This window comes from Gopherus evgoodei, chromosome 2 (genome assembly GCF_007399415.2).
Source record: "Gopherus evgoodei ecotype Sinaloan lineage chromosome 2, rGopEvg1_v1.p, whole genome shotgun sequence".
NCBI classification, from domain to species: domain Eukaryota; kingdom Metazoa; phylum Chordata; order Testudines; family Testudinidae; genus Gopherus; species Gopherus evgoodei.
This window is the reverse complement of record NC_044323.1, coordinates 753,824-776,954: the sequence shown is the minus strand read 5'-3', so window position 1 is coordinate 776,954 and position 23,131 is coordinate 753,824. Positions and strand designations below refer to the sequence as shown.

The 23,131-nt window shown below is 50.4% G+C and overlaps 1 protein-coding gene across 1 annotated transcript in view; it reads right to left on the bottom strand.

Moving 5' to 3' along the window:
* LOC115645287 (zinc finger protein OZF-like) overlaps window positions 1-22,299 on the bottom strand; it is a 43,391-nt gene extending 21,092 nt beyond the window's left edge. The window contains exons 1-4 of the mRNA XM_030549705.1: window positions 22,250-22,299; window positions 20,044-20,151; window positions 19,409-19,535; window positions 12,846-14,257 (exon numbers count right to left, since the gene is read on the bottom strand). Of these exons, the coding sequence (XP_030405565.1) occupies window positions 12,846-14,257; window positions 19,409-19,535; window positions 20,044-20,076 (1,572 nt within the window). The 5' untranslated portion in view covers window positions 20,077-20,151; window positions 22,250-22,299. The remainder of the gene's footprint in view (window positions 1-12,845; window positions 14,258-19,408; window positions 19,536-20,043; window positions 20,152-22,249) is intronic.
* Between the last annotated feature and the right edge of the window lie 832 nt (window positions 22,300-23,131).

Below are 23,131 nucleotides of genomic sequence, written 5' to 3'. Positions count from 1 at the left end.
ATTGGGCTAGATGGACCACTGGTCTTACCCAGTATGGCAGTTCTGCTGTTCTTATATAGAACCCAGATGTACCTGCCCCTACTGTAACCCACTAGACCCCACTCCCTCCCAGAACTGGGCAAAGACATGCGCTGTGAGCAGAGCCCTGGTTCAAAGCTCGATGTAAGGGCAGGAGCCCCCGTGCCTTTGCCTAAATGGTGCCCCTGCACTAGACCCCACTCCCATCCCAGAGCTGGGCTAGAACCCAGGAGTCCTGACGGGGTCTCTCTCTCTCTGCAGAGTTAGTAACAAAGTAAGAATAGACATTACAATTTTAAACCTAATCGGTGTCCCCTTCAGTGACTGCCACAAGATGTCAGAACATGTTATATTCAAGTTGCGTGGGGCTAATGGTTATTTAAATGTTCTTTCTTTTATATAGGAATTAGATACAGGGCTCCTGTCAGTTAATTGTTACGTTATCTGCTAGAAAACTAGAGTTTTCAGGCTCCTACAGACCACATACAAAGTAGAGTTTTCAGGTGCCTACTGCTACATAGCCCCTGGAAACACAGTTAAAGTTGCCCCCCCCCCCCACCGAAATCTGAAATAGTGCCCCTGATTTTCCTCCTCCTCTCCCCTGAATTCACCAGAGGAAGCTTGGATTTCCCAACTGGGAGGTGGCAAAGCAGCCGGCGTAATGGATATGCCGGGCTGAGCCAGGTCCTTCTCTCTCCTGGCCTAAGGGTCATGGCAGAGGTGGTGCCAGGATCTTGGGTGAGTGGAGAAGAGGAACAGCGGGGCAGGAGGGATCTGGGACTGGAGGCAGCAGGTTGTCTCTACGGGGGAGCAATGGGCAGAGGAGACCCTGCAGCTCTGCCCTCAGTGCACAAAGCCCCATCAGTAAGAGGATGCCAGCCTCCTTCATCAGCCCAGCCCCATTAACTGTCACCTGCCTGCCTGGTGGTTGCTGGTTCTCCTTCTCCTCCGCTGGCTGAAAAGAAGAGGCACAAATAAAAGACACCTGCAGCATTTCAGCCTGAGACGGGCCTTGGCTGCCAGCAGCACCTCCGGCTGGGATCGTGGGGTGAGCTGGCCCTGCTGGGGATGGGCCTCTGAGCGCTCAACTGTGCAGTCAGAGGAGATGGAGGGGATGGAATAGCCTGCGCCAGGCGTGGGACAGGGGACCAAGGGGCGCTCCGCTCCGCTCCCCCATCCCTCGGTGCATTGCCAGTGCAGCCGAGCACCGCTGCCACCCGTGTTCCCCACTCCTTGGCCCGTGGGACCAGGGGCGCATGGCAGGGGCCTCACTCCTGGAAGGGGCCATGGCGGCAAAGGTGCCTGGCTCTGCAGGACCAAGTGCAAGAGGGGCTGGCAGAGGGGCTCTCCCAGATGCACCAGCCCTTGAGGAAGCTGCTGGCACGCAGGCTTTTCTGGGAGCTGAGATTCCTCCGCCTGCTGTCTCACTGGACTGTATGCAAAGGGAGAGGCCTGGCTGGCCACAGGCTGGCTGGCCCTTTAGGGAGAGTTGGATCCAGGCCCACCTGTGACAGATCACCTCCCCCAGCTGATCCCGATTGGCTAATGTAGTGGGGGGGGTCACCCCATCCTGCCCTGAAGGGGTTAAAACGGCCCTGGGAGAGGGCTGGAGCAGGGGAAAAGCTGGGCTGGTGGGGAAGCAGCCACAGCTGTAGCCAGTGCAATCAGGGCCCAGCTGGCCCGTATAAGAAGTCGGTGGGCCAGAAGGACACACTCTTTCTCTAGCTGCATGAGAGAGAAGGGCCTGGCTACCTGGGAAGCTGAGGCAGGTACCTAGGGTGGAGCAGTGCTGGGAAAGGGCAGAGGGAGCTGGGGAGCTCCAGTCTAGCTAAGCCCCAGGCTGCAGGCCGAGTTAAGGGCCCACAAGAGGTGTTGGGGTTGCAGAGGGGCAGCCCAGATATAGGCAGAGGCAGCTGGTCCAACCCCCCTTGCCAATGATGAGTGGTTTACAAACTGCAGTCTGCCCCAGGAAGTGGGGGCTAGACGATGATGGGCAGTAGCCACTGAGGCAAGGTGGGGATAGAGGGTTGGGGGTTCCCCTGCATGGGGACACCCAGATTGTGGGTTATTGTGGGGGCAGAATCCTGACATAGAAGGGCACCAGGGTCCAGGAGGGACATGGGGGCCAGTGGCAGGTGAGACACCGGCCTGCAGAGGGCGCTCTGGGCTGGAAGAGCTAATTCCCTGGATGACCAGAAGGAGGCGCCGTGCTGGTGAGTCGTCACCCCGCCACAGTTAGGGAGCAGGCAGCCCTGGTCAGTTACTAAGCCCAGCTGGGAAGGGGTCCTGCAATGCCAAGAAAGGGCGAGATTGCTCAGTTAGTGCAAGGAGCTGTGGAAAGCTCTGGGGACCGGCCCTGGAAGAGGGGAGGCTCCTGGAGGAAGGGCCAAGAGAGGAGTAGGAAGAACTGGGTGCTGAGCCCATGAGGGGCCAAGGCCCTTCTCTTCATGCTGCCCTCGGGACTGTTGTCTAAGTGTGTATCCGGGGCAGAGAGAGACCAGTGCCTGGGAGTGTCTCCTCGGAGGAAAGGCAGGCCTGAGGCAGGGACTGCTGGTGGGGGTAACTAGCTAAACCCGAGTAGAAGGATGGGGCCCAGCCCAAGACTGAGACTGAGGATCTTCTGCTGGTTTTGTTATATTTGTTTGGGAACGTCGGTTTCCTGGGAGGGGTGGAACTTCGAGTGAGGGGTAATTCAGACCACGTGGGAGGCAGCGGTCAACCAAGAAAGAAGGTAAACTGAGGCAGGGTGAGTAATGTCACAGTGGGCAAACAGGGGGCACAGCAGAGGCTGACTCTGCCACATCTGGCCTGTGCATGTGTCTGGTTCCTCAGATTTTTGCAGGGCATTTTAATGAGACACTTAAACTCTCATTCATGCAATGTGGGAACACGCGGTTTAATAGCCCCAACTGATGTGACCATTCAGACCCTACGATTCATAACGGGGGTTGTTACTGTGTGGAGATCATCCACCCAACCACTGAAATGGAGCCACTAGCAAGGCAGTGCAGCGGTTAAGGAAAGGAAGTGAAGGAGAACAGCAGATCCAGTTGGAACCAGGAGGAAAAGGCATGGAGGGAGGTGCAGAGGGTAATTAAACTGGAATTTGGCAAGGACAATCTGATTCTCATAAATAGTGTCATCCAGAGGAGGGGGGTAGATTCACACATGCTGGCTCAGAGAGGGGTAAATTCCATCTTGTTCCACCCTGGAGAAAGCATACCAAGGGAGGATGCCTTCCAAGGCTGGGCTTTGACTCAGGTTTGAGTCCAAGCCCCGCTTCCATCCACACACAAATCAGCAAGTACTCAAGGCCTAGGACCTGGCTAGGAGGGTGGGTCAGAGCCCGAGTCCAAACCCTATCACTTTGCAGTGTGGACACACAGCTCAAGCCACAGACTCAAGTCAGAAGGTCTGTGCAGTGCAGCGTGGATGCCTTCGCATGGCTCTGAGATCTGTGTCCAGCAATTGTAAATCCAGGTCTGCCGTGCAGTATAGATGCTGCAGTGCAGGCTTGGAGCCAGCGAATCCACAAGAGAAGACCTGTCCAGCAGCACACTATGGACGGCACAGACAGTTCCCCCATGGCAGGGGGCATGAGACATCTGGGTCATTGGTTCATAGAATCAGAGATAACCAGCCCCAGTCCTTGCAGTGGAGACTGCAGCTTAGGGCCGTCTTGTGGGCACTGCCTGTATCCAACAGGAGATGCGGAGGCGAGAGGACACAGGCTAGGGTGACACAAGGAGACACCAGACTCTGAGTGAGCTATTTCATCCACTATGTTCTTGGTGTAATAACTGAATAAAAGCAATTCTCTTGGGACTCGCTACTTCCTCATGAGTAGCAGAGGGGCCACCTACATCCTGGATCCTGATGCACCAAAATACTGAACTGAATTCAGGTCCTCCTAGACCAGTGGTTCTCCATCTGGCTGGGCTCAGGACCCATTCGTAACCTTGGCGGCCCGTCGTGACCCAGTAAATAGCTTTAATGCAAAAACATCTGGTTTACTACATATTTCGTATCCACAATATATAATACACACATTAATGTAATAAGTGCTAACTAGGCACACTGTGCATACCATCACTGTGGGGGTGTCTCCTGCCATTCCTGTCCCATGGGGCTGGCTGGACTCGGTCGGGTCCCCTCTCCCAGTGTTGTGACCTTCAGGATTGCAGTGCTGCTCAGGTTTGGCCCTTGCTGAGGGGTGGCCAGCCAGGCCAAATTTGCATGACTGGTGTTGTGACCTGGTGCATGGGTTGCATGGCCACACACTCAAATTTGGCCTGGCTGCACCCCTGTTATCGTAAGATTGGCCATACTGGATTAAACCAATGGTCCATCTAGCCCAATATCCTGTCTGCTGACAGTGGCCAATGCCAGGTGCCCCAGAGGGAATGAACAGAACAGGGACTCATCAAGTGATCCATCCCCTGTTGCCCATTCCCAGTTTCTGGCAAACAGAGGCTAGGACCACCATCCCTGCCCGGCCTGGCTAATAGCCATTGACGGACGTGTCCTCCATTTGATTTGGATTCACGGAGGCAGCTGTGTAGAAATAACAATACAGTGCGTCACTATGATCCCTCCCCTCTAGGATGTCAATAAACACAGCGGAGATCTTGACACCACATCTGAGCCAGCACATCTCACGGGTTTTAATAAAAAGCCCTAATTAGGAAAATAAAGAGTTCAGCTCTATGATGATGTGGGGCCAAATTTTCAGCGGTGTAAAGTCAGTGGAGCTAGAGGATTTATACCAGCTGAGGATCTGGCCCTTGATAGCTCAAGAGGCAGCCATGTTATTCTGTGAGACCTAGGTACATGAAACACCTCCCATTGACTAAATAATGGGCTGGCAAGATTGAGCTTTTAGTTAATAAAGCCCCTTGTGCAATGAATACAACCCCCCATTTACACTTGAGGAAACTGTGGCACAGAGAGGTGAAGGAGAGAAAGGACCGAAAAGCAGGTGAGTGTCAGTTCGTAACCACTAGACTTTATGCCCTGCTGGGTGGCTAATGTGACACGTGGAGCTGCCGCTCCCCAGTTTAAAGCTCCCAGGAGTGAGTTAGGGCAGGTCTACACTACAAAGTTACATTGGCGCAGCTCCACCGCTGTTGCACACCTGGTGAAGATGCTCTAAGCCAAAGGGAGAGGAGGTAGCTATGCGGCCGGAGAAGCTCTCCCACCAAGACAGCACTGTCTACATGGGTGGGTGAAGGTTGGCATAGATACATCGCTCTGGGGTGTGGATTTTTCATGCCTCTGAGTGACATAGTTAGACTGAAGTAAGTACGTCGTGTAGACCAAGCCGCAGTCAATCACAGAAGGGGAGACCAAATTACCATATCTGCATGTTGCCCTTTAAACGTAACAAGTTAACCCTTTTCTAACCGAGTGGTGGAGATGTAATAAACCCTGCCTCATAGGTCTTCAGCAGGGTTTCAGTCCCAAATCTTCAGCTCTACCTAATGAACCTCAACCACCTGAGTTAAAGGAGTAACTTAACAGCAATAGCAGTAGTAGGCCATTATCCTTATAGGGGCCAGCCAGTTGAGGGGGACATGACACGCGCTTTGCCAGTGGATTGCACAGGCATCTCTACAGGGTTGAAATGTTTATTTTCCAGCTTGGATCTATTGATGTGGGAAACATTTTGGATTTTTTTCCCTTTACAGCCATGGTTCAAGGATGAGCTAATCTAGAAGCACAGTGACGGCGCAGTCTGCCTACACATTTAATAAAAGTATAACCCCAGTAAGAGTTGGCAGTTCAAACCAGAGACGTTACCCATTAGGCTACCTAGTCCTTTGGTACAACGGACCCATATTTACAGGCCTGCAAACCACTAAAGGGAAGGTGCCATAGAGAGACAATACCACATTAAAAAATCCAAAGCAAAGAGCAGGGCTACAAAGTCATTTCCCTGGGCCACGCCGAGACCTATGTCCCTGCACAAGCACCTGCAAAGGAGCCAGCACTCACTTTGCTTCAGCTACACAAAGAGCTTCTTGAAACATCTGCAACAATAAAAGGAAGAGCCAGGTCTTAGCGCAGCAGCTCTGAGCCAGGGGAGACCTAGGAATTTTCCACATGCTGCTCAAGCCCCAGGGGGCAGATTTCACCCAGCACAAGTAATGCAGCAGGGTACTGAGGGATGCAAGAGTCCAAAGGGAAAAAATGTTCCTCTCTGGGCCTTCCTTCCCCCAGGCTATGCCCCCTTGGCTAGTGTGTCTGTAACTCCGAGGTATTAGTCTGCAGTACAAACAGAGGGCCTGTGCCTGCAACCCAGCCTCAGGGGAGCACTCCCTGCTCAAGATAGTTGTAAGCAGTGGTCTACCCTGACCCTTCAGAGACCTGGGTTCTAGTCCCACTTCTGCCATTGACCTGCTGTGTGATCTCAGCCAGATCACTGCACCACTTTGTAACTGTGTCACCTGGTAGTCCTTCAGCTGCAAGGGGCTGAATTCTGATCTGGCTCATGCAAGTGTCAGTCAGCAGGAGTATTTCCACCAGGATCAGGAGGGGCACTGGTTTCAGTGGGACAGCTGGATTGGGTTGTTTATTTTAAAACTTAAACCTAAAAAAGCAATGCTTGATTCTTACAATGATCACCAGGGATTCTAGGAATCCACTTGCTGTGGAAAAACGTGGGATTTGCATTGTTACAGAGAATCTTGTTTTTTACATTTTGTGAAAAAATAGAAACATACATTAACTATTAACTAGATTTTACTGAAAGTACCAGTGTCATGTATTCAGTGCATGCAGTCTCCCTCCTTGTGGTTGATTTTTGAATGTGCTTTAAATGTACCTAGCTAAACACACTCCAATAAACTGCTTCTGGCATCCAGAGCTTCGTGTTTTAATGCATCTCAAATTTCACTTCAGCCTCCAGCCATGAGTAATTAAAGTTATGAAATGATGCCACAAACCTGAAAATCACCCCTAAAGACCGTGTCACTGAGTTTGGCGAGGACAAATTTTCCACTAATGCTAATGTGCTATGTACGTTTGAAGGCAGACAGCTGTAGAACACATGAAAAGCACTAAACGTATCCTGAATTTTAATCGTGGGAAAACATGCATTTTTTTTTTATCAGAGAATTTTGGGGCTTTTTTATCACTGAAAACTAGGATCCCTGATGATCACCAATGAAAGGCAAGCCTCTGCCAACTTTGGGTTATCAGAGACATACTGAGCTTAGGCAGTGGCATAGCCAGGTTCTCAGAGTAGGGGGAGCAAACATTAAAAAGGCGCCCCCCCCTTGGCTCCCCCTCCGGCCCCTCTGCGCCCCACCGCCTTGGCTGGCTCCTCTAGCCACGCCGTGCCCCCCCATTGCTCCTCTGGCCATGCCGTGCCGCCCCCGAGCCCCCCCCCCCAATGGCTCCTCCGGCCGTGCCACCACTCCTTGCTTGCAGGAGCCGAGCGCTGGCCTGGCAGGCCAACCTTCAGAGCGGCGCGTGAGCCCCGCCCACTGGCGCCATGGTAACCCCTAACTAAGGCACCACTTTTGGAAAATGTGCTGAGGGGAAGCAGCTGCTCCCCTGCACCCTCCCTAGCTATGCTACTCAGCATAGGAAATAACTGTGACATCGTCACTAGGGCGATGATACATGTTGGCTGCATAATGGTGTAGTGGGGTGGTCACCCTGCTCCGGTTTGGAAGGGGTTAAAAACAGCCCTGAGAGAGGGCTGCCCTAGGGAGCCAATCACGAGCGGGCTGGAGGCAGCCAATCAGGGCCCAACTAGGCCAGTATAAGAAGGGCTGGGGGTGGAGAGGGGAAGGAGGTGAGTCTTGCTTCAGCAGTGGAACAAGAAGGACCTAGCTGCCTGGTAGAGACCGCAGTACCTTGGAGAGAGCAGTGCTGGGAAAGGGCAGGCTGAGCTGGGGAGCTCTGGCCTGGCGACCCCCCAGGCTGTGGCCTTGCAGCAAAGGCCTGAGGAGGTACTAGGGCTGCAGAGAGGCAGTCAGGGCAAGTGATGAGTGGCCATTTCAGACTTCACTTTGCCCTTTGAGAGAAGGGGCTAGATGATGATTGGAAGTGGGTCACTGAGGCAAGGTGGGCTCAGGGGAGTGGGATTCCCTGGATGAGGGGCAGCACCCCAAGGGAAGTGGCATCATGGTCCAGGAGGGATGTGGGGCCTACACATGGTAGAGATAAAGGGACTGCAGAGAGGCAGGTAAGGGCAGGGAAACTGGCCAGAGGAGGGCACTCCTGAGCTGGATGAGCTAATTCCCAGGCGGACCAGCAGGAGGCACTGTGCCGGTGAGTGCCCTGACCTGTTACAAATGGCAACCACTATATGGAATATAGCACCTGCCAGTTTCAAAGTGTTTTATGGCCAATAACTGAACAACGCATAGGAATAGATTTGCAAAGTCCTCTCTCCATCAGTCAGATCCTCAGCTGTTGAAGCCAGTGGAGCTAATCTGATGGACACCAGCAAGGATCTTCACACCATGACCTGCATGCACGTCACATTTAATGTACAGTGTTGGTACTACATAAATAATACAATCAAATAACAATAGTGAATAACCAAGCAAGCCATCTATGATGTACTGTATGATTTGTTACTTCACTGAGGAAAAAACACTATTTAAATACTTTCATTGAACACAAAACAAGACTCGGATCCTGTAAATATTCAAGATCAGCAGCAGAACTGCCTACATGATAGAAAGCACCACTCCAGATACTAAGTGTTTGAAGGATAAAGTCGCATTTTTGGTGGTTGATGATAATTAAGTAGTGAAAATATAACAGTTGATTTGATGCCAAGAGAACAAAGTATCCTCACGTAACAGGATTTGAATTCACACCTTTGAAAGCCCCAAGGTCCAATCCCACTCTAGTATGAGTGGTTGCAACTCCCAGCAATTTCAATGGGAGTTTTGTCTGCTTATGTCCAGGAAGAATTTGATCCAGAGACCTTATCCACTCAGCTATACGATCTGTTCTTGTCCTGTATCTGAAGTTAATGACAAGGAGGATTTGGCCTTCTTCCCTGAATGCACTGTTTGATTTGATTTATCCATAAGTATTGCTGTCTCGCTCATTGCCAGTGGCTGAGTGACTCAGGGTATTGATCCTTCATTCTGCATGTAGGAGGTAAAACTCTGAACCTTTCTCCCTTTAGTCTGTCTTCTTACATTGGTATCTGATGATGTGTGGGAATGGTGTTGTTACAACCTGGTTGCATGGTTTAAGTGCTACTTTAAGCGGGTGTCTTCTTGCAGCACCCCTTTGAGGTAGTGAGATGTGCGTATCAAGCTGATATGCTGGGGTAGTTGTTGTCACAAGCGTGGGCTTTTCACCAAGAACCTTGTTCTTCTGCTGTCACAAGATGAAATCTGGGCTCTGTCACCCTCAGTGTCCCAGCTGAGTGTAGGAAGGATAGCGGGGAATGGAGAAGACAGGTGGCCCCAGAGGTCTCTGGACTCTAGCCCATTCAGGGCAAGCACCTAGAAATGGACCCATCATTTGACTGATGCCAGACAGTTTTGCTTAGAAGGCGCAGCTCCTTGGTAAGCCCAGCTAGAGAAGGTTGCAATACATTCATGGATCTCTGTGGCTGGGTCCACATCAGAAAGGAATGAACATAATTGTTTGGCCAATGGGAAGTAGCAGCAGGCTTTTCTGATCACGGCAGCTAGCTGAAACTCAAGAGCAATGAGTAACCAAGCAGGATTCTGCTTTGAGTAGCAGGTAAATATACTCTGTCAGTGAAGGGCAAGGTCACCTTTGCAAACAGTTCCTCAAAACACTTCCCCTGTCCACTTGCATCACCTCTGTGCCTTGTCTGGATTGAGATTTAGCCGGCTGCTCCTTGCCCAGCTCTCCATTCTGGCGTAACGGAAATCAGAGCATTCACGTCAGATGAGAAGGCAATGTAGAGGTGGGAGCCATCCATGGCTAAGATGAATTGAAACACCAGGCCCCATTCCCATGAGCATTCCAATCATAGAACTGTCTTCGGAGTCAACCAGACTCCTGTGCATGGAGCACTTACAGAATCATACCCAAATTATAACCCAAACCCCTGGACAATAAGGACTGCAGAGCTCAAACCAAGCCAACTCCCCGCTCCACACCCAGGCCTCCGTGCATGCAGCAAGACGTGGAAGTTACACTACAGGAAGCAAAACATAAGGCAGACCAATAAAAGCCAATGAGTCAAAGAGCATGAAGAATACTCCTGCCTTTGAACTACACGTTGTGCTTTAAAAAGGCACCTATTAAAATGGGGGAGGCTTTTTTATATGGTACATAATGGAAACAATTAGATCAGGGCATAAACAAAAAGCAAACGGCATTCATTAAAGAGATGCGTCGGATCATGTATGAGGAGTGCAGAGAGGAATACCAGCCTGAGAGGCAGTTTTACAAGCTTGAGGCCACTGTGTTATATTTTCTTCTGATCTGTCTGGATAAACGTAACTTCCTCCTTGGGCTAAAGAAGACACCAGTTTAAATCTGGTTGATACCGTTCATTTAAAACAGGGGTCAGCAACCTTTCAGCAGTGATGTGCCAAGTCTTCATTTATTCACTCTAATTTAAAGTTTCACATGCCAGTAATACATTTTAACGTTTTTAGGGCTCTTCCTATAAGTCTGTAATATATAGCTAAACTATTGTTGTATGTAAAGTAAATAAGGTTTTTAAAATGTTTAAGAAGCTTCATTTAAAATTAAATTAAAACGCAGAGCCCCCCGGACCGGTGGCCAGGACCCGGGCAGTGTGAGTGCCACTGAAAATCAGCTTGCCTGCTGCCTTCGGCACACGTGCCACAGGTTGCCTACCCCTGATTTAAAAGAATGGTTCTGAAAAGAGTCTCTCAGTTAATGGGTGATGTATGGGGACCACACTGGAGAGGAAGCTATCAGAACACACAGTTTCATGATCTTAGCCATGTCATAGCATATATATTTCCACTTAATCAGGGCAGTGTCCTTCTTTACTGATGTTTTTGAAAGAACGGGTTCATATATATGAAGTAGTTGGGATAAATGTAATCAATTCAGCCTCCAGGAAATAACTATTATCGGGATAGTTTTGAGTAATGTATCTTAGCCCTGATCTGGAGGAACACTGATTAGAAATGGAAGATCTGTTCAGTCACCCAATCCAAAGGGGAACCATGCAGGATCGTTCCCTACTCTGGATTATTATATTCACGGTTGCTTTGCTCTTTCCAAAGGAGCAAGGGAGAAATCCTGGCCACATTGAAATCAATGGAAAAACTCCCATTGGCTTCAAAGGGGCCACGATTTCACCCCACATGTAGCAGTCCAATGGTAGTGCAGACTTCATTCTGATTTCGCTCTTGATCTCTCTGCTTCACCTGCTAATGGAGGTGCCAATGATGCCATTGGCTTATTGATATATGGGCTCCCATCCAGTAGGAAACAGACTAAAATCATCAGCTTATTGAACAGAATCTAGAGATGGCAGAGGCCTATTCACTCAAGAAGCCCCCCTCACTGTTGGTGCATGACATTATTTCATACTCACCACAGAAAAAACGTCAGAAATAATGGCTTTTGATCGTCCATGCACCAGGATGCGTTTAAACCTGCCACATAGAAATAGAACTGTGTCTGGGAGAAGAACAGAAAAATGGATTCAGCATTACTCACTGGCCTTTGCATTATTGGTAACAGCCAGATTTACAAAACTATTTTGGTGTCTAGAGATGCAGCTAAGCACCTATGAGACTTTTCAAAAGCTCCTAAGCAGATTTGGCACCTTCAGCCAGATCTTCCAAGTATAACTCCCCCTGGGAGTTAGGTGCGTAACTACTTTTGAGGACCTGGGCCAGAGATACCACTGAGAGTCAAGGGGAGTGGGGTGCCTGACTCACTTAGGTGCTAATGAGATTGACAACAGCACCTATCGGCCCCTTTACGCACCTAAACACCTTTGTGAACCTGGCCCCAAATAATTTCTTTGAGGAACAGTTTTCAACAGCTGAATGAACACTTCAAAAAGTTATTTCTTTGATTCATTGTTCAGCAAGAACCAAATCATATATTTGCTGAATATTATTTGACCAGCTGTTCTTCATACCCCATTAATCATTCTCCACCCCTTCCAGCCCTCCATGTTCCCATTAGTTGAGGGTACAGATGAGGGGGCTACCACACCATACCCCCATCCTACAGTCTTCCTGAGGATCAGTCAAGCTCAGAAGGTTCATCACAGGTTAGGTTAGATAAATGTCTATCTAGGATGGTCTAGACAGTATTCGGTCCTGCCATGAGGGCAGGGGACTGGACTCGATAACCTCTCGAGGTCCCTTCCAGCCCTAGAGTCTATGAATCTATGAATCATCAGCCATTTGGAAAACACAAGGTTTGAATCAGCCCTGTGTCTTCTGAACCTGCCCCCTCTTCTCCTGAGGGAACACTCTGCTGTTCAGCATGGTTCCTGCTTTGCCAGACCTTTTCTGGACTTCTCGACAATTACATGGTGTTTCCCGATCTGCCGAGCATTAGTGAGTCTGACACGGTCTCTGTGTTAACCGGAAGGTTTGAAATACCCCCCCTCTCCTGACAAGGGCAATGCAAGGAGCCATTTAACTCTTTCTGGGACATGTTTGGAAATCTCAAGCTGTCCCAACTTGAGAGTCCCAATTTCTCCCTTGTTTGCTCCCTGGTAGGCGAGAAGATATTTACTGATGGATCCATACCCAGGGCCATGCACCCCCCTCGACCTGCAGGTCAGCCCCCCATTGGCATCATCTGGGGTGCCAGACATTGCTGGATGGGAGGGCATTGCCCTAGGCACATTCACTCAGTCGCTGATCCATGTGGCTCCTCTGATGAGTGATCAGACTCGTCTTCTGGCTGAAGCTCTTCCCGCAGTGGGCGCACTGGAACGGCCGCTCCCCAGTGTGGATCCGCTCGTGCGACACGAGCTCGCACTTCTGGCTGAAGCTCTTCCCACAGTGGGCGCACTGGAACGGCCGCTCCCCAGTGTGGATCCGCTGGTGTTTGACCAGGTTGGCGCGTTGGCTGAAGCTCTTCCCACACTGGGTGCAGGGGAAGGGACTCTCACCAGTGTGGATGCGCTCGTGCTTCACGAGGTTCGACTTCTGGCTGAAGATCTTCCCACATTGGGCACAGGTGTAGGGGCTCTCCCCAGTGTGGGTGATCTGGTGAGCCACCAGCTCGTACCTCTGGGAGAAGCTCCTCTCGCACTGGTCACACTGGTAGGGCCGCTCCCCTGTGTGCACGCGCTGGTGCTTCACCAGGTTGGATTTGCGCACGAAGCTCTTGTCACAGTCAGCGCACGGGTAGGGCCGCTCCCCGGTGTGCAGACGCTGGTGGGAGATGAGCTCATAGGTGCGGGAGAACCGCTTCCCGCACTGAGGGCACTGGTGAGGCCGCTCGCCCGTGTGGGTGCTCTGGTGTGAGGCCACGCCTGACTTATGCCGGAACCTCTTCCCACACTGGGCGCACTGGTGGGGCCGCTCGCCCGTGTGGGTCTTCCGGTGCGAGAGCAGGCCCGACTTGTGGCCGAAGCGCTTCCCACACGCCTCACACTGGTGCGGCCGCTCCCCCGTGTGGCTCCTGTGGTGCGACACCAGACCGGACTTGTGCACGAAGCTCTTCCCACACTGCGCACACTGGAAGGGCTTCTCGCCCGTGTGGATCTTCTGGTGCTTGGCCAGGTTGGATTTGCGGATGAAGTTTTTTCCGCACTCACTGCACTGGTACGGGCGCTCCCCAGTGTGGATTCTCTGGTGGAGGGTCAGGTTGATATGCTGGGTGAAGCCCCTCCCACAGTCGCCGCACCGGTAGGGCCGCTCGCCGGTGTGGATACGCTGGTGGATGGTCAGGTTGACGTGTTGGCTGAAGCCCTTCCCGCACTCAGCGCACTTATACGGCCGCTCCCCAGTGTGGGTCCTGCGATGCTGAACCAGCTCTGATCTCCAGGTGAAGCTTTTCCAGCACTCGTCGCACTTGTGTGGCTTTGCCCTTTTCTTGGGTGCCTGGTGCCCACTGGGCCGCATGCACTGGCTGTTCTCTCTTCCATCTTCAACCGGCTGCCCCAGCCAGCTGCCTTCCTTGCTGCTTGGCTCTGGGACACGGATGCTCTGAGTGCTGCAGTTCTTTGCCTTCTCTGAGCCGTTTCCAGTCGGCAGCTCTGGGGCTTCCAACTTTTCAACACATTCCTCCTCATTTTTCTTCTCACTTCTCTTCCTGGGCCAGTCCCCTGCTGGATAGAGAAAAGAGTCCAGGCATTACTTATGGATGGGATGGTGGTAACGAGTCATAGATTTTAAGGCCAGAAGGGACCACTCTGATCTTCCAGTCTGACCTCCTACAGAACACAAGCCAGAAAATTTCACCTAGTGATTTCTACATCCAGACCAAAACTTCTGGGCTAGCTAATGCATGTTTTTTAGCGTGACATCATCTTGATTTAAAGCCTTCACGCAGGGCAGCGCTAACATTTTTGCCGCCCCAAGCAAAAACAAAGAGCACTGCCCCGCCCCCCGAGCGTCGCATCGCTCTGCCCTCTGAGCATCGCGTCGCCCCAGTCCCCGCCCCCGAGCGTCGCGTCGCCCCAGTCCCTGCCCCCCTGAGTGCCATGCCGCTGAAGCCCCCGCCGAGCACCGAGCCGCCCAAGTCCCCAGCCCCCCAGCACGGCGCCGCGTCGCCCAAGTCCCTGACTCCCCACAACGCCACCTGGCCGAACCAAAAAAAACCAAAACCAAACCCCGAATGCCGCCCCGTCCCAAGGTGCCCCCCCCAAGCATGTGCTTGGTAGGCTGGTGTCTGGAGCCGGCCCTGCCTTCACGTGATGGTGAAATGATCACGTCCGTAGGTCAGTTATTCCAACAGTTAATTACCCAACCTGTTACAAAATAGACTCATAGACTCTAGGACTGGAAGGGACCTCGAGAGGTCATCAAGTCCAGTCCCCTGCCCTCATGGCAGGACCAAATACTGTCTAGACCATCCCTAATAGACATTTATCTAACCTACTCTTAAATATCTCCAGAGATGGAGATTCCACAACTTCCCTAGGCAATCTATTCCAGTGTTTAACTACCCTGACAGTTAGGAACTTTTTCCTAATGTCCAACCTAAATCTCCCTTGCTGCAGTTTAAGCCCATTGCTTCTTGTTCTATCATTGGAGGCTAAGGTGAACAAGTTTTCTCCCTCCTCCTGATGACACCCTTTTAGATACCTGAAAACTGCTATCATGTCCCCTCTCAGTCTTCTCTTTTCCAAACTAAACAAATCCAATTCCTTCAGCCTTCCTTCATAGGTCATGTTCTCAAGACCTTTAATCATTCTTGTTGCTCTTCTCTGGACCCTCTCCAATTTCTCCACAATGTCTGACTTATTTACAACCTGAACTTCTCTTGCTTCACCTACCATTTGGCCTTTGTCTGCAAGGTTAAAGAGGCATCTACTATCAAAAATCTCTTCTCTATGTAGGTACTCAGAGATTGTGATCTAGGCATTTCTTAACCATCTTCGGATAAACTGAAGGAAAACCCTAGACTTGCATGTATCCTTGGAGTAGCTCCACTGGCTTCCCTGACATCAGGAATGAGTCTGGCCCCAATGTTTGGAGAGTTATAAGAACATAAGAACAGCTATATTGGGTCAGACCAAAAGTTCATCTAGCCCAGTATCCTGTCTTCCGACAGTGGCCAATTCCAGGTGTCCCAGAGGGAATGAACAGAACAGAGATTCATCAAGTGATCCATCCTCTGTCGCCCTTTCCCAGTTCCATGAACTTATCTAGTTATTTTTTGAATCCTGTTGCAGTCTTGGCCTTTACAACATCCTCTAGCAATGAGTTCCACAGACTGACTATGCATTGTGTGAAAAAATGCTTCCTTTTGGTTGTTTTAAACCCCTAGTTCTTGTGTTATGAGGAGTAAATAAAACTTCCTTATTTACTTTGTCCACGCCAGTCATGATTTTATAGGCCTCTGTCATATCCCCCCTTAGCTGTCTCATTTCCAAGCTGAAAAGTCCCAGTCTTATTAATCTCTCCTCATATGGAAGCCATTCCATACCCCTAATCATTTTTGTTGCCCTTTTCTGAATCTTTTCCAATTCCAATATATCTTTTTTGAGAGGGGGCAACCACAGCTGCACACAGTATTCATGATGTGGGTGTACCATGGATTTATATAGAGGCAATATGATTTTTTGTCTTATTATCTATCCCTTTCCTAATGATTCCCAACATTCTGTTTGCTTTTTAACAACTTTTTACAGATTTGAAGACTATCAGGTTCCTCCCGCTTCCCCTGCCCCTGTCTTCTCGGGACTAAACATGTCAATTATTTCAACCTTTCCTCATATGTCAGGTTTTCAAAACTTTTCATCATTTTGTCGCTCTCCTGGACCCACTCCAGTTTTTCCACATCTTTCTTAAATTGTGGTGCCCAAAACTGGACTCAGAACTCCAGCTGGGGCCTCACCAGTGCTGATCAGAGCGGAATGTGTGTAGCCATGTTGGTCCCAGGATATTAGAGAGACAAGGTGGGTGAGGTAATATCTTTTACTGGACCAACTTCTTGTCTCTGTCAGCAACAGAAGTTAGTCCAATAAAAGATACTACCTCACCCACCTTGTGTCTTTCATATTCAGTTCAGTTTGATCCAGTACAACCTCCAGATCCTTTTCAGCAATGCTACTGCCTAGCCAGTTATTCCCTGTGTTGTAGCTGTGCATTTGATTTTTCCTTCCTAAGTTTAGTACTTGGCACTTCTCTACTGAATTTTGTCTTGTTGATTTCAGCCAGTTTGTCAAGGTTGTTTTGATTTTTAATCCTGACCTCCAAAGTGCCTGCAACCCCTCCCAGCTTGGTGTCATCTGCACATTTCACACTCTACATTCCATTATCCTGTTGACCGCAGGACTAGTACCAGATCCAGGACTGACTCCTGCAGGACCCCCCTAGAGACACCCTCCCAGCTTGATAGTGAACCATTGATAGCTAATCTTTGAGAATGGTCTTTCAACCAGTTGTGCACCCGCCTTATAGTCATTTCATCTAGACACATTTCCCTAGTTTGCTAATGAAAATGTCACATGGGATGTCTTAAAAGCCTTTATAAAGTCAAGATATATCACATATACTGCTTCCCCCCATCCCCTAGGCAGATTTCCCTATCGAAGAAGGAAATTAGATTGGTTTGGCATGATATGTTCTTGCCTAATCCATGTTGGCTATTATTTATCACCTTCACATCCTCTAGAGGCTTACAAACTGATTGTTTAATAATTTATTCTGGTATCTTTCCAGGTATCAAAATTAGGCTGACAGGTTTATATCGGCTCTGTTTGCCCTTTTCCCACCCTCTGGAACCCCACCCGTCCTCCAGGAGTTCTCAAAAACAATCACTGGTGGTTCAGAGATTACTTCAGCTAGTTCCTTAAGTACCCTAGTGTGAAGTTCATCAAGCTCAGCTGACTTGAATACATCTCACTTATCTAAATAGTCTTTAACCTGTTCTTTCCTTCTTCCTGCTTGTGTTCCTGTCCCCTGATGTTAATATTAATTGTGTTCAACATCTGGTTGTTATTAACCTTTTTGGTGAAGACTGACGCAAAACCTTCCCCGTTAAGTAATGGACCTACACTTTCCCTTGTGTTTTCTTACTGCTGATGTATTTACAGAATGTCTTCTTAATGCCGTTAATGTCCCTTGCTGGTTATCACTCATCTTGTTCCTTACTCTTTCTGATTTTGTCCCTACATGCTCATGCTGCCCTTTTACAGTCATCCTTAGCAATTTGTCCATGTTTCCTCTTTTTGTGCAAGTCCTTTTTGATTTTCAGGTATTAAAGAGGCAGCCATATTGATCTCTATGCACCGATTTTGGAACTTTGAAACATACCATCCAAGTTATTTATGTGTCAGGATTATTATTATTTTCAAAAAACATTTAAGGGAAAAACTGCTCACAGCCCTGAGAGCAAATGGATACCCCAGTGACTGAGTGCGCGTATGTGATGTCACCGAACAACACAATCGGGGAGTGGGATTCTTGACCCTGACGGCCACTGGATTCGGAGTGAGGGAGATCACACGGATAGGAAAGAGAAACTCAAACAAAACAATCAGCAATTTCCCGAATCAGCTACTCTTAGTAAACTGACAACAGAGTTTGTGTTTTCCTGCAAACTCTCAAAGTCTGGGGTTTTTTTGCCTACCCACAACAAAGTACATCCCCTACTTCCTTTGTTATGGCAGGGTGTTCTGTGGTAGGCCCGGAATCAGGGGCAGATAACCCAGGCGACAGCCTGGAGTACTAGGCCTGGGGGGCGCCGGGCTCGGGGTGCTGTTTTTATTGTTAGCCACTTATATGACAGGGATAAATCGTGCAAACAAATCGTGCATCAGATCTAAACTGGCAGCCCCCTAGTTACTTCCTCCTCTTTCAGAAACAAAAAGTTGTTCCCAGCACATTCCAAGCTGCTTGGAGAGTCTGTGTCCTGCCATACTGCCTTGCCAACAGCCCTCTGGGGAGTTCAATTCCCCCATCACCCCCGGGATTTGTCCTTTGGATGCTTTTGCTATTTGTTCTAAAAACACCTCCTCCTCCTGATTTGCTGCTTTGTAGCAGTCCACTCCCCTACCATGAGCGGGACGTGTCTGGTGCTTCAGCCATGCGCTGGCCCTCTGCCCAGGGGCAAATTTGCCTCCCTTGATTCAGGGAAACTGAGCAATGACCTGCTTCTGCTTGGGACTCATTCCACTGAGAACAGAGCTGCACTGAGGGCCGCTGGGAATGCGCGTGTCCGCTTTCCGTGTCCTCCTTTGCTGCAGAGCGGTTCCAGGAATATTGCTTCCTGTTTTACCAAGTGGGGTTCAGACAGAAAGCCTCTGGGGGGGTTGGGAAGGTGCTGGAAGCCCACATCAGAGACAGCAGCATTAGAAAGGCTTGTGTTTCCCACATGCAAGAGGTTTGAGGATGAAGGCTGGAGCAGCATGGGGTGCAGTGTCACTCGGGGGTGGTTGTCTGTTACTGTCCCTCCGGAGCACACTGTCTTTCCCCAGCGATGTCACATCAGGGGTCGGATCCATAGCTGGTGTCAATCAGTACAGCTCTATTGACGTCAATGGAACTACGGACATTTGCCTCAGCTGATGATCTGGGCTATTGCACGCTTACTAGGCAAGACTTATCCTAGGACGGGGAGCTCCGTGGAGCAAGGACTACCTTTTTAAAGCCAATGTGTACAGCACCTGGCACTGTGGGGCTCTGATCCTGGGCTGGTTGCCCCTAGGGGTTACTGTAAAACAAACAAACAAATAATTATAGACTAAAGACAGTCCAGGGATTGCAATGATCCTGCTGCACCCAGTAAAACAATGAAGGCTGATCCTTACCCAGAGAAATCAGATTTGCATAATTCTCCCTCATCACTTCCTGGTACAGCTCCTTCTGCCAGTCTGCCAGCATCTCCCATTCCTCCCGGGAGAAATAGATGGCGACGTCATCGAATGTCACCGGAACCTGCAATAACAAGGACCATACCCTCAGCACCTGTTGCATCAGTCACCACTCGTCCCTGGCAGTTGTGGTGTTCCAGCCCAGCCTTCCGACCTCTCGAGGCCCCTTCATATCCTTCCCTGTCCTCCCTGGCATTGAAAAGGCTTCCCACTGCAGTGCCATTGGTGCATGTAATTCATGGGCCGGGCTCCTCTTTTTCCAGATCATGCAACACACACTAACTAAAACCCAGCTTAAAATCAAGCCTAGCAAAACCCTCCTGGGTATCTCTCTCCAGCTCCACCTGGCGTTGTTACTCATTCCCCTTCATTTTCGTTTACAACCCCACCCCACCGCGCCCCCAGGTTCCAAGCCATACCACAGCGGCAGTGTCCAACCAGTGCCAATTAACAGTAAAATTAAGATTTCATGACGCCCTGCACTTAGGCTCCCTTAGCGTCTAATTCCATTGCTGCTACGGATCTCCCGACACCCTCTACTTTTGTGAGTTCATTAGAATAAAAGCACTAACATTCATCTGGCATGGTTGGTTCTCGTTGCTCATGGTTCCGCCAGCCTCCAGTTGCTTACAGGGCTTTTAACTCTTAACATTCCTTCCAGTGATGAAAGGTAGGGTAATCTAGTGGGAGAGAACTGGACTGAGACGAAGGAGATTTGGGTTCTATTCCTGGCAGCAGGTGCGTGATCTTGGGCAAAACACCTCCTGTCTGTTTCCCCTCCCACCCACTGTCTACTTAGACTGTAACCTCCGGTGGAGGGGACCATCTCTTGCTACCCGTCTGTACAGCACCTGGCATAATGGGGCCCGGATAGGGTGTCCAGGTGTCCTGATTTTATAGGGACAGTCCCAATTTTGGGGTCTTTTTCTTATATAGGCTCCTATTACCTCCCTGTCGTGTCCTGATTTTTCACATTTGCTGTCTGGTCATCCTAGATCTGGATCTTGACTGCAGCCTCTAGGCTACCATCGATATCTAACCATATATTGATAGACATTGCTAGAGATTAAAGTGTGATTGCTAGGATCGCTCTCATTTTCCACGCGCCACGATCTACCTTCTTCCTGTCTGCTCAGCCTCCAGGGTCATTAGCAAATTCCTTTTAAGCTTTACAATGCCTGTTATCAGGATGAGCTCCTTTGTATATATTCTTGTTCTTTGCATGTATCCCGTCTCCTGCTGTCCATCCACAGCTCCAGGCTACGTGACCACACCTCCTCTTTGGTAATTTTCTTACCAATGGCCAGATTTAAGCAGCACGTTATTAAGCGAGCCATTGTAGAGCCCTCATTGATTTCATCCCCTGCATTCACTCCCAGCCTTATCATTTCCTACAGCATTTTTTTGTTATGCCAAATCACCACAATTTTCAAAGTCGTCCTTATTCCTCTTAGCTCCTGTGATGGGGTGGCCTACTCAGATGGGTCCAGGCCATTTCGAAGTGCAGGATGGCTTGGAGGTCCCCTCTCCACTTGGCACAAGACGTGCTGGGACAAAACTAGACCCAGGCAACATATTTTTGGCAAACAGCGAATTTGCTGGTAAAGGCATTTTTCTGGGCACCGAAACGATTTGTGAATGTGGGTCAAAATCAATGAATAGTTTTGGACAAAAAACCAAAATGAACATTTCAGAAATGGTCACACATTTTGAACCATTTGGTGAGTTTGTTCTGAAATGACTTTTTCCAGACCAAATGTTGCTCCCAAATGACATTTGAGATCTTTAGTTTGACCCAGATGAAATTTTGTGTTTGTTCATTCTGCTGAGAACATTTTATTTAAAATTCAGTTTTGGTGTGAAGCCAACCAGAGTTTTTTCTGGCTGTTTCGGTTTGGCCCCTGACTCAAACCCAGTTATTAACTCAACTCCAGAGACAACTGCTGGGCAGCTGCCGCAAGGTCGTCCTGACTTTCTCCTGCCCTTATCTTTCGCTTTCACAGACTGATTATTCCTGTTTGGCTGCTTCCCTTTTTCTGTTTCCAGCCGTTTCGGTTCACATGGACCCAGGGAATTATAATTCTCTACTCACCACTCTCTCCCCAGTGTCTTGCAGATTCATCTAATATCCTGTCTTGTACTGAGTATGCACCATTCTTCTGCCCCAGTGCATACCCCACGCAAAACTTATACCACGTCCTAATGCAATATGCTTATGAAGTGTGCTGCCTCTCCTACTAGTGGCAGGTTTGCATAGAGGATAATAGCCTGCTACTGCTACCATCTAATAGCGCTGCCCCTTCGGCTCAAGCAGTGGCCTCTCCTATTTTGGTTCTGAAGCACCTAGGTTCAAATTCTGTTGGTAGCCTTAGAAGTGTTCCATTATTTGTCCCCTAAGAAGTTTTTCACACCAACAAACATATGCACCAACACACACGCACATATACACATACACACACACCTCACACACCCCAATTAAATAAACCAAGCTCCCCCCTCCCCTCGGCTAGGAAGGAAGGAAGAAATTGTTACTGTCACCTCTTTAGTTAAAAAGCTCGGGCGATGGCTCAGATGCTGCGGCCACAGGAGCCAGCCAGCCAGCCAGCCAGGCTGCGTGTGCATCAGGGTACCGCGCTGCGGGCTCTCCGGACATGTCTGCGCGCATCCCTGGTGCACCTGGTGCAGAGGGTAACGGCCCCGGCGGGCAGCGAGCGCTGCGCACGGCCCCCCATCCCGCTCCATAGCCGCACAAGGGAAGTTTATTGTGGAATATCCTACCTGAGCCAAAGCCCCTCCCGGCATTGTCCCGGCGGCTCGGCCGCAGGCGGGGGGGAGGCTGGGCTGGAAGCGGGCCAAGCGGCCAGGGCTCCCCGCGGAGCGCCCCGGCTCCAGTTGGGGGGTTCCCCCGTCCTGCTGCGCTCGCAGCTCCGCTCCCCGGGGCAGCCGCGGCCGGGCTCAGACGCGCTCTGGCTGGAACTGGAGCTGGGGAGGGGCCGGGGGCGGAGGGAGACAAAGGCTGGCGAGCGGGGAGGGGACGGAGCCGCGCGGAACCCGAGATGTCTCCCGATCTGCCCGCACGAGTGTGGACACAAAGCGGCGCGGCTGGGCGCGCTCCGGGCATGCGGCCATGGCACCGAGCCCGGGTCACAGCAGTGCCTCTGGCGCCGGATAATCCGCCCCCAGAGCACCAGGCGGCGCGAGCAGCGCTAATCCGGAGCACCAGGCGGCCCGTAGCCGTGCTAAACCGGATCACCAGGCGAGCCGAGCAGCGCTAACCCGGATCACCAGGAGGCCCCTAGCCGCGTTAACCCGGATCACCAGGCAGCCTGTAGCCGTGCTAAACCGGATCACTAGGGATCCGGATCTTCCGTGACAAAACCCCCCAAAGTCACCCATAAAAATCCGCGTTTTTCCAGGTTTAAAGTGAACTTGAGTTTCCCCAACCACAAATGTCCCGACACCAGTATCCATGCTGAACACCTGTCCTGATGTACCGGCAGGGCTGCCCAGCGTGGGGGAAGCAAGTGGGGCAATTTGCCCCAGGCCCCACAGGGGCCCCATGAGAGTTTTTTGGGGACCCTGGAGCAAGGTCCTTCACTCGCTCCGGCGGCCCCGGAAAACTCACAGGGCCTGGGCCCCTGGAGCTTCTTCTGCTCCGGG